Raw genomic sequence first — 12,350 nt, 5'->3', positions numbered from 1 at the left:
CAGAAAAAAAGTATATAGTGTACATATGCTTTAGAAAGACTCAATCTGGTTTGGAAATAAGTATATCATTAATCAAACAGGAATATTTTTACATTCTTTAATAAGTATATTTAAAGAGTAAACAAAATTCACATGTAAAAGTGTGACTGCTATGATATTTTCCAATACTTAATATATGTAAATATTATATATATGCACCCATACTAAATGACAGAGGAAATAATTGGTTAAATTCATAAGATCAACTTATGACATACTGGCCAGCAAATTATTTTAATTATGGTAGAAATTTCCAACTGACACATTTAAAATATTCCCAGTCCTGGCTTATATAACTCAGAATACACAGACTTGACATGATTGTCAAGGACAACTCTGAATGTTAATACTTCCATTTTCAGCCTCATGGCAGAAAGAATTTTATTAACCAGCATAAGCTCTGGAATGTCAAAGGCGTGATAGGCAGTATAGACTTCACAGATAAATAGATGCATAGTCATTTTATCCTAAATTGCTTCACTTGAAAGTGTAGCGTGAAAATCTAAAGTGGTGAAGTAAAAAAGAAGTGATTTTTTTTTACTGTTCTTAAATGTTGAGGCTTTAAAAACAAAAGTCCTAAGATAAAAATGCCTGTGCATTGGATATTGTGATTTAGTCATCTTAATAACTCTTCCTATACTTGCCATAATGTTTGAATAACTAAGAGCTAGACTGATATGTGCCAAGCATCATTGTTTTGCAAATACAGGGTTTTCTAGAAAATAAAAGGCCATATCTCAAATCTGCTCCATTCTTGTGTTATAAAACAAAACATTCAAAAAAGCAAACTAGCTGTCTAGGAGTCTTGAATACCTATTTGAAGAAATCCCAACAACAGCATAGTAGATAGGATAAGGTCTAGAGATCCTGGGAAAGATATGTTGTATAGCATCATCCTTTGTTTATTCTCCCTCTATTTATGTTCTAGTTATTTATCTATTTACACCTATTTGTTTTTACCCAAAAATGTGTGCTGTATGTTTTAAATTATTACAATACTATTTTTGACAGTATTATTTGATTGGGGAAAACAATTATTTTTTTCAGTCATATTTACAAGTTAGAAAACTAGGATTAAAGTATCCTTAGTTTTCTGAGTGTTTAGTTGATAAAAAAATATTTTCTGCCACATTTGGTTTATTTGTAATTATATCAAACTACTAGTAATTCTCCTTACTATATTATAATCTTTGTATAATTGGGAAGGACCAAACTCAACTGTGCACATTGTCCTCACCCCTCCCACATAGCAGCACTCATCCAATAAGTGTTTATTGATCTTCATTTACTTAGAATGTATCGTGTGGCATTTAGAGAACATCTCTCTTCTGATGGAGCTTATATTCCAGGAAGTAGAGGCAAACAACAAATGACTAAATTAATATGTAAGAACGTGAGTAGTGACAATTACATGATTAAGGAAATTATAGAACTGGAGAATAACTAGGGAACAACTTTAGCATGCTCATGAAAATTGACTCTGGGAAAATGACATTTAAACCAAGGCCTGAATGATAAGAAGAGATCATTTAAGGATTTAGAGAAATAGGAATTGAGGCAAAATGAACAGTGTGATACATTTATGTTAGAAAAATAAGACAAGTATGGCCGAATGGTGGTGTGGGAGGGTAAGAATGTTATGCAGTTGGATAGGGGTGGTAGGCAGATGCTGTATCATGTAAGTATTCTGTGTAAAGAAATAGATTTTTCTTCTGAGTATGATTGCATTCCATTGTCTTTTATACAAAACACTGATGTCTGATTTATAGTCTGAGCAGAAGAGAAGGAACTAACATAGGATCTTAAAAAACCCCCGGCTGACTGTCTGGTGGAAGGGTAATCAGGAGATGGTGGTATATGAAAATCAGGAAAAGAGACTTCAAGAATGGAAAATTGGTCAATTGGTTCAGTAATCAAAACATCAAGTAAGATGTAGAAAACAAAATATTTTTCAGTGAAGATTGGAATGTAATAGGACAGGAGCAAGAGGGATTGTTGGGTCAAGACAATGTGTTTGATTTGCATGGTAATGGAGAGCCTTTGTTAAAGTAGAAGAGATTGAAGATGCAAGAAGTACAGGTAATTTCAGGGACAAAAATCCTTGAAAAAGATGTGGGATAAGAAACAGAATATTCTACAATATAACTTTGTCAATCTGTGGTCTCTATATTTTCCAGTTCAATGGAAAATAGAATCATGCAGATTTTGCTGAGTACCATAGCAGCAGAACATTTGTTTGAGATACTTACTGTTAAACAAAAATCACAATACCCAACACATGGCCAAAAACAAGCCACAATTTGTGGAGAAATGTTTATAATATGTAAAGCAAACTATTATTTTAATTTCCTTTTTGAAAAATTTTATCCTTCAGGTGCTTCAAGAAGATCTAGAACAGGAACAAGTCAGAGTCAATTCTCTTACTCACATGGTGGTGGTAGTTGATGAATCCAGTGGAGATCATGTGACTGCTGCTTTGGAAGAACAACTAAAGGTTGGGTGATTTTCTTTAATGAGCCAAAGATTTTGAGGATTAGAATCTAGATTATTATGACTATTATAATGCAATAAGATTGTCTATATGTGTATAATTTCTTGTGTATTATTTGCTTATTATAGTTTCCTGGCCTTTGGCAAATATATACAAATGTAGGTCTATTTAGTTCAGTTATAATTGAATCACATATACTATAGAATTGGTCTAACAAATATATTTATCTTCTCTTCAAGCCTATAGTCTGAGGACAAGAATTTAAGAAGTAACATTTGATTCAATTATGAAAAATTGATGCCTTCATTAATTTTTTGGCACTGCAGGTTAAACCCAAAAATGTTCTACCAGTGAGATAAACCCCAGTCCTGTTTTATTTTTTATTTTGAAACAGAGTCTCACTAAGTTGATGATGGCCTTGCTAATTTGTTGAGACTGGTTTCGAACCTGCAATCCTCCGGTCTCACCTCCCAAGTACTGAGATTACAGGTGCGTGTGTGTATTCTTACAAGTCTTTAGTTGTAATGTTGTTGTTGTTGTTGTACTGAGGGTGGAACCCAGGGGTTTTTCTACCTCTGGGCTATATTCCCAGATCTTTTTTTTATACTTTATTTGAAAACAGGGTCTCACTAAGTTGCTGAGAGCCTCATTAAGTGGTTGAGGGTGGCTTCGAACCTGTGTGATCTTCCTGTCTCAACCTCCCAAGTGCTGGGATTGCAAGTGTGTGCCACCACACCCGGCTCTTCAGTTGTAACCTTGAGCAAGCTTAACAGGATGTTTGTCATGTAAGTTGATTGGAGTAGATATTTAGCTTTTCAAACCTTCTTCCAGGGGTGTATTCATTTCAAGTCACCCCTCCATGCCAGTCTGGTATGGAGCTATATTTTTCTATTTTCTGTATTTCTATCTTTCTAATAAACTTCTTTAAATCTTAAAAAAAAAACCCTTCTGTGTAATACAGTCAACTCCCAGGTAAAAGGCATTGTAGAGACAGGGTATGGTGTAGCAAAGCTACACAGGTCATGGCAGCCTGGAAGCAGAGAAGGTGGGAGGAGCCAGGGATAGCTATAGTCTTCAGGGCCATACTTCCAGCACCCTGATTCCTCCAGCCATGCCTACCTCTGAACCTTGCTGCATTGGAAACATACTTTCAATATATGAGCTTTTGGGGGGACATTTCAGACCCAAGCCATAACATTGTGTGTTTGGAAGTACACCAATACACATTAAGAAGATAATGTGAATATTTTGTATATTTTGTCTTATAAATTCGGAACAGTAGAGCATTTCTGGTAAAAAGAAAAAATCTAAATATATTACATATGTTAAAATACCAACATTATGGAAAAACCAACAATTTTTCTGGAAGCTTATGCATAAAATTGTATATATAATAACTACAGGTTGATTTTGAAGTATTCATTGTGCCTACCAAATACCTGCCTTTCTTTTGTGACAGATAGAGGACAAGAGTCTGCTATTTCTAAGGATCCAATCAATATGGGTTTAAATGGTTTTATCAGCCCAAAGTAGTTCTAGACATAGTTTTTCCTTCTTAACCTATAGCACAATTGCTTAAAGCCTTATCTCTGTATTCTTCTCTTTCTGTGTGAAATGTGATTTTTTATTCCAGGGAAATGTCATTACCTTAGGTTACTGCTTTAGACTGCTATTCTCCAAAAATGTTATCTCATTCTGTGGCCTTAAATGACAGAGGGAAAACGCTTGAACAAACAGGTTGGACACTGCTGGAAACAAGCATTTACTATATACTGGCAATTCATGTTAATTATTTACATTTCAGTGACATTTCAGGAATCTAAACTGGCTTTAAACATCAGCTATAACAACATATAATTATATGTTCATTTATATCGTGTGTGCGTGCACACACGCACATACCTTCCCCCCACACACATAGACACACATGCAGACACTTCTGACCAGATAAGTTACTGTATTAAAGAATTAGTTTTGATATTATAGTGAAACATTAGAGGTGGGCCAAAAAAAAACTCAATGTTTTTCAGATTACTTCAGAAAAGATTTTTAAAAAGGCTGTGGAGCAAGAATGGCTTGGGCTGGTTTAATTTATTGTTTAATTTTTTTTTAAGTTTTATTGGTCCATTGTAGTTATACATCTTAAGTAGTTATACAAGATGGTAGAGGCATGCATGCATATTATCAGTCCAGTTTTTTCCAAAGTCATACCACATTTCCAGTTAAAAAATTAAAATGATCCACTTTGGTATTAACTAACTCAACACAACTAGCTTTATAATATAATTCCAATTAGATGAATTTAAAACTGATGTATCTTGTAAAACAGTATAAAGAACTCATAGAAGGTGAATGGGTTAGATCTTAGATAGGATCATTTATGAGTGGTGGGCCTCAGCTTTTCTGTAGTAATTATCCTACTTTCAGTTTTATTTCGTTTTCTGTCTTTATATCAAAGGCATCTACTAAAACAGTTGTGCATGTATTAGCTATCTCTAATTTACATAATTGCAAAATGTGTTTGGCCATGATTACCTTCCCCAGTGGATATTGTCCACTGACTCCTAGACCCCCTTTTAAATTCTCTTCCCCTCTTTGATGCCTTTATTTTGTCTCTATATAGCACTTCCACTAGTGTACAAAATGAAAATTAGCACTAGAGATGCATAAATGGGAAGGATAAGAGAAATTAAGAAGGACTTTTAGCAACTGAGAGGAGTTCTGAGGGTAGGGGTAGGGGTCTCCAGGGTAGAAGGATGGTTTAACACAATTAATGCACAATGTATGGAAATATCACACTCCATCCTATCAATATATACAATTAATGTGTCAATGACTATAATAAAAATGGGATGGATTACAAGAAACGAAGTGGAGAAAAAACTCCTGGAACAACTTTTCTGACTTTCTATTTCATTAGTGTTAGATGAATTGAGTTTCTATTCCAGAAACCTCCCATGAGTTATGAGTCTGTTTCCAGAGATGCCCTGTCTGACCAGAGAAGCCCCCATTCCCCCTCCAGCCAGACCTGGTCAGTTACCAGGGAGACTTGCCCTCTCCTGGTCTACCCTAGCCAATCAGTGAAAGGACATTCCTCGCTGACCCTGAGCCAATTACCTGGCCGCAGGACCCCCTCCCATGGGCCCCCAGCCAATTAGTTCAAAAGGCATTTCTCCTAGCCTATTAGCCCCCAACACGTCACCCCGAGCTGGTTTATAACTCTGACCCCGGCCTGTACTTTATCTTTTGCTCTTTCTCTCCCCATCTGCTTCTCTCTCTCTCCCTCCCTCCCTCCCTTGCTCTCTCTCTCTCTCCCTCCCTCCTTCACTCTCTTTCCTTGTTTCTTCCTTTCATGTTGGCCCCTCTAATAAATCTCATGACTACAAGGTGGTCTCTGGTATGGTCAAACATTGTCCTTTCAATTAGTTTCTTCAGTACCAGACAAAATATGATTGCATCCCATACCTTATTTATACATTAGTAGGAATTGTCAGGGAATGCTCTGATCTCATTTTGTTAGGGTTTGGATGCTTGATGGTTGTGTTTCCCACCCAGCTATGGGCTCTTCTCTTCAGTGATTATAGAAATAACCTGGAGATTCAGTTGGAATTTAGAGTAAAGCAAAAAGACTTATTGCAAAAGAAAGATTTATTGCAAAAGTAAAAGCGTCACATCTCCAAGGAGAATGCAATGGAACATCCTAGTGGAATGCTGCCCCCTCCGCTGGGGTTTCTGATCTTATGTTTTTTTGCTCTCTTCCTTATCTGAGTTGTCATGACAATGGTTTACTTTCTCACCAGATGCAGGTGTGCGGGCACTAGCTCATTGTTCTATTTTCATTGTACATGTTGTCCCAAGGCTGTTGGCCCAATTTTTATCTGTTTTGTCACCCCAAATGTAGGGAGGGCATTTTGAATAGCCTGTTTTATAGTACTATGTGAGAAGATGCATGATGGCTCCTTTTTGGATTTTATCTTTATGAGAACAGCCAGTCTAATATGAAATTACTGAGTTTATTCATCCAGACAAAGAGAGGGACAGATTGGACCTTGTAAGAAGTTTACACCTCAAGCTGGGAAGAGTAGAAAACAGCCTGTTTGACCTTTTAAATGCCTGATCTCTTTCAGGACAGGTGATGGTATAAAATTATATATCCATTCCTGGATCAATTTAAGTTTTAGGGTTTTTTTCTTTTTTGTACATTACAACTATGCACAACAGTAGGATTAGTTGTTATATATTTGTATTTGTGAATGGTTGAATTGGGCTGCTGTAAACATGAGCATTCCAGTATCCCTATAGTGCTTTAATCATTTTGAGTAAATACCCAAGAGTCATATAGCTAGGTTGTACAGTAGCTTCATTAATGGTCTTTTGAGGAACTTCCATGATGCTATCTCTAGTGGTTGTACTAATTTTCAATTCCACCAAAAGCATGTAAAATGTTCCCCACATCCTCTCCAGCATTTATTATTTGTATTCTTAATGATTATCTTTCAAACTGGGGAGAAATGAAATCTCAGTGTAGTCTTGATTTTGCATTTCTGATTGCTAAAAATGTTAAACTTTTTATATTTTGGTTGACAATTTGCATTTCTTCTTTTGAGAAGTATATGTTTAACTCATTCTCTTTTACTGATTAATCCTGAGATCCTCCTGTCTCAGCCTCCCAAGAACTAGGATTACAGGCATACTACACCACAGACAGCAAGTCAGAAGCAAAAAAATTGTCTCACAGAACCTTGACATGTATTGATTTCATTTTGTGAATACTATAATCGTAACATTATTTTAATTTTTATTACTTGAAAAGACATTTGGAACCTTCTTTTTAAAAGTTTTGAAAGAAAAAAAAGTGGGTCAGAATGCAAGTTTAGAGATTATGAAGTTTACAGCTTATGAAGAATAAAGTACAAGTCTGTTTTCAATTTATTATACTCAGGGGTTCTGCCTGTCCCTCAGCACTGTCACCACAGTTTAGAGTCTTGTCTATTACCTTAGAGAAGCTTCTAGATACCACTGTCCAAAAGACCTGATTTGTTAGCAATGATGACAGGTAAGGGATTTTTTTTGAGAAATGTCTTGAATAATTTTCTAAAATTGGCAGTTTATATGGGGTTCTCACTCCTGGAGGATATTATCATACTTTTTTCTAAGCACTCCACATCACATTTTAAAACAAGTATTTGTTATATTCTTAAAATACCCCAGGTATTATCTTGAGTAGTAGGTAAAACAGTGAAGAAATAATTTGTCACTCCTTTCTCTGATTGAGAGAATTTGTGAGCTTACTACCTTCCTTGGCACCTTGGAACAGTAGTAACATTTTTTCAGACTTTTTTTGGAATAACTACTAATTTCTGTCATTCATGGTAACCATGGTAGACATTGCAGACATGTTCACTACTATCTTGGTATTTGCAATCAGGTAGAGAAAACAACAATTAACTAAATATTTATAAAATTGAGAAAATAATTCAGGATATATTTGGTATATTACTGAAGGAAAGAAATATTTTATGACAGTAAATTTATTTTAAACTGAAGTTTGAAGGACTGGAATGATTCCTGAAGAAAGTAATGTTTAAAGTAGAATTTAAAGAATGTTCTAAAGGGAACTGGATAAAATGTGTACATTTTACATTTACATTGGTAAAGGTAATCCCAATAATCTCAGGGAACTGAAAGACAGGCATAGGGCTAAAATACCAGAGGTTTGACTGGTAGTTACGTACACATCTAAGAAGTAGAACTGGTGTGTGATATTAAATTCAACCTTAACTCATTCAGCCACTAAATGTATTGAGTCTACAACGGTGGATTGGAGCAGAAGCACTAGTCATTCTGCCTGCCTCCCTGGACCTGCATTAATTAAATACAGTTAAGTATAAAATAACTGATGTGATGAGAACAGTGTGACAAAATATACATCACTGGATAGCCTCTTGTGTTCCATAAGATCCGGAAATGCTCCCAGACATGACCTTTCATAGATGTATTGAGGACCTACTCGATACTAGTCTAGGCTTGATGGTTATAGATAAAACAAATTATTCCTCTATGGAGCCTATGTTCCAAGCAAGCATCAAAATAAACAAGCAAGTATACACCATAAAAGTGATAAGCTGTGAGATGACTAAGTAGCAACACATGTAGTGTTGCAGATTTTAAATGGCTTTATTTGTGTTTTAAGAATCCAGCAGCAATCTGGACTCAAAATGTTTTAGAATGTCCCTGATCCACCACATGATGGGCTATATTTATAACAAGAATCGAGAAAATTACATACAAAAATGGAAATGAAGTAAAAAGGCAGCCTTATTGGTTACAGTTCCCATATGTCTCACTTGAATATGGTTTAAACTGTTGGCTGCTTGTGATTAGCTGAATCTCAGCTACTTGTTATAAGAGAAGGCTACAGTCTGTTTACGCATCAAGTTAGGTTTCGGTTTGCTATGCTCAGAGAAACCTTTAGGCAAAACTAAAAATATGTATGGAGGCTGCTTTAGGTCAAACTTAATTGAATTTACCAAAGCTATTTAGAAAAAAGAATATAGTTTTAAATTCTATGGTCAATGGAGGCTCTATAGAGAAAGTGGCATTGAACAAAAGCTATAATAAGATACGGGATTTCTTTAGGAACTACAGAGGACCTATGGCACATTTTGCATCTGAGAAACTGAAAGAACTATAAACAAAGCATAATAGAAGTTTAGTTTTGTAGGGTGAGAGTGGATTCTGAAAAATAAAGAACCAGAAACACGGTTATTCCCATAGTTTCCAGAAAATATATTAATGAATATATCTTGCAAAGCAAAGGCAAAGATATTACAATTTTACTTTAGGTCTCTAAAAACTAAGATACACTCATGAAAATCAAGATACAAAAACTTTGTCACATAGTATTAAATATTTTTACAAATATTATATAGTGTTAAAAATTATTTGGCAAACCTATTAAACTAAGAGACCCAAAGGAATGAAATGAAGTATTTTTATTTTATAAAATATTTTTGCACAGCCTCACATTATATGTTGATGGATAAGGCATATGCTTTTATTTAATTGGAAATTAAATAAAATTATTGATCTCCTTCATTTAAACTGCATTATCAAGAACTTTGGGTTAGCGAAGTCATTCAAAGATTTAGCTGGGCTTTGTATGAGTTCAACCCTATAGATGTTATTAAATGATTCCCATCTCCACATTAGGTTCAAAGCAATTTCCTATGGGTTTAGGATATCGTACACAATAGGAGTCTGGCATGGTGGCACATTGCTATAATCCCAGTACTTGGGAAGCTAGGATCACAGCTTCAAGGCCAGCCTCAGCAACTTAGACCCTCAAAAGCTTAGGGAAAGCATGTTTCAAAATAAAAATAAAATAGGTCTGAGAGTGTGTTTCAGAGGTAGAATGGCCCTGCATTCAATCCTAAGTACATAAAAGAAAGGATGAATGGAAAGAAGAGAGGGAGGGAAGAAGAGAAGGAAAGAAAAGAAATATAGTACAAAACATTTCATATACAAATATAATACGCAATATACATGAAATATTTTAATGTTTAAATAAGAAAAAGTAAGCCAGGTATGGTGGCGTGCGCATGGGAGGCTGAGACAGGATCAATCACACAGGTTTAAAGCCAGCCTCAGCTACTTAGTGAGGCTCTCAGCAATTTAGTGAGACCCTGTTTCAAAATAAAATATAAAAAAATAGGTCTGGAAGTGTAGCCTGGAGGTAGAAAGCACCTGGGTTCCATCCTCAATACTGCAATAAATGAATAAATAAATGAATGAATAAATAAATAATAAATAGAAAAAGTATGTATATTGTCTGAACTCTTTCTGCTTTTAAAAAAAAGCTCTTTAAACCATGTATGGTGGTGCATGCCTGCCATCTTATTACTTTGAAGGTTGAGACAGGAGGGGTACAAGATTGAGGCCAGCCTCAACAACTTAGTGAGACCTCCTTTCATAATAAAAAGAGCTGGGGTTTAGTTCAGAGGTAAAATGTTCCAGGTTCCATCCCAAGTACCCCAAAACATTACTTTGAAAATAAAACTCCCTGAAAGCAATGGCAAAATATAAAAATACTGAATACCATATTCTGCCAGTATTTCTTACCAACAATGATAATTATCATAGATGACAAAATAATCTAGAAGTATGAGTTCCAGATGTTTAGTGACAATAACTTTTTTCACATTGTTATCTAATGTCATTTATAATTCTAATAAAATATGCAAACATTATGCCATTTACAAGGGATACGTGCCACATCTTAATTTAAAAATATTAAGCCAGGAATTGTGGGACATCCTTGTAATCCTAGTACTTGGGAGGTTGAAACAGATTTAGCTGCTTAGGACCTTTGAAACATAGTGAAACCCTGTTTCAAAACTAAGAATAAAAAATAGGGCTGGGGGGTGCAGCTCAGAGGTAGAATGCCCTTGGGTGCAATTCCCAATACTGGAAGAACATAAATATATATGTTGAGTGGAAATAAAATATTAACTGAACCTTTTATTCAGAAACACTGTAATGTTATCATGGCTTAAATATGTAAAATGTAAAAATGTATACTCTTACTAGTAGTGAATGAATTACAAATCACCTAACATCTTCAATACTTGGTTGTTAGGTATCTTAATTTTTGAAACCTTCTGGTGGGTATGTAACTATATCTCTTGTTTTACATTTGCATATACTGGTGACTAGTGAGCATTATTTTAGTTATTTTGGGGGGTATACAAATGATCTCTTTTTTTAAAATGTATCTTTCTATTGAATCGTGTATTTCTTCCTTGTAATTTATTTTCTTCAGATTTTTATTAGTACAACATAATTATACATTAGAAAGAAACACATCTCTTAGTGCTTTATTGAAGTGTTTAAAATATTTATTCTGGATCTTAATACTTTATTGGTTATTTATGTTGCCATTTCCTTTTTAATAGGTGTTATGCCCTTTCACTCCTTAATGGTATACTATCTAATGAACAGATTTTAAAGCTAATATACTACACTTCAACATTTTTCTTTCATGTTTCGTATATTTTTGTCCTTAGTTTTAAAATAAAATAGTCTAAAAATCCTGAATCCACTCTCCTAGATTATCATATCAGAACTTAATTACTATACTTTTCTAGTACAATCCACTTGGTATTGCTTGTGAGAGGAAGAACTTAATATCCGTATTTTCCATGTAGATCCAACTGAACCAGCACTATTTACAGCAAAGATCATTACTTCCCCAACTTATACAGCACTATCCTTGAGATAAATATAACATTCTAATGCTTATATATTCATGGATCTAGTTATGAACTTTAATCAGTTTAGTATGCCTAACTCATCTTTAGGCGTATCAATATTTATTTTTATTCATTCAAGAACCTAGAGGCATTATACCTCTGAGCTACATCCCTAGTCCTATTTATTTTTTATTTTTTATTTGGAGACAGCAGGATCTAAGTTGCGAGGCTCGCCTGGAATCCATGATTTTCTTGTCTCAGCCTCCCAAGTACTAGGATTGCAGGTGTGCAACAGCATACCTGGCTCACACCATTTAGATTATTATAGATTTATGATATATTGTTAATATCTAGTGTTGTAAAAGAAACGTTGCATCAGTCAATTAAACATACAGGAAATATTTTGTTCAAGACTGTTGCAATATGCATCAAGACTATTGCCTTTTTGGGGGGAAGACTGAACTTACTTTTTCTCAATTAGACAGGAGAGATTTTCAGCACTAGGCTTGTCTAGTGGATAAGTATTGGAGCACATTAGGGGTTTGGATAATCCATATGATTCAGCCATC

General features: G+C 34.8%; 1 protein-coding gene across 2 annotated transcripts in view; it reads left to right on the top strand.

The window, feature by feature from the left end:
* Nucleotides 1–12,350, top strand: part of DMD (dystrophin) — a gene marked incomplete at both ends in the record, with an annotated part of 2,101,015 nt that overhangs the window by 587,077 nt on the left and 1,501,588 nt on the right. For both annotated transcript variants that reach the window (XM_080719244.1, XM_080719243.1), the window contains one exon: nucleotides 2,414–2,533. In XM_080719244.1, coding sequence (XP_080575370.1) covers nucleotides 2,414–2,533 — 120 coding nt within the window. The remainder of the gene's footprint in view (nucleotides 1–2,413; nucleotides 2,534–12,350) is intronic.

Source organism: Muscardinus avellanarius, assembly GCF_963383645.1.
Source record: "Muscardinus avellanarius genome assembly, chromosome: X".
Classification (NCBI taxonomy): domain Eukaryota; kingdom Metazoa; phylum Chordata; class Mammalia; order Rodentia; family Gliridae; genus Muscardinus; species Muscardinus avellanarius.
This window is presented reverse-complemented; position numbering and strand designations above follow the sequence as displayed.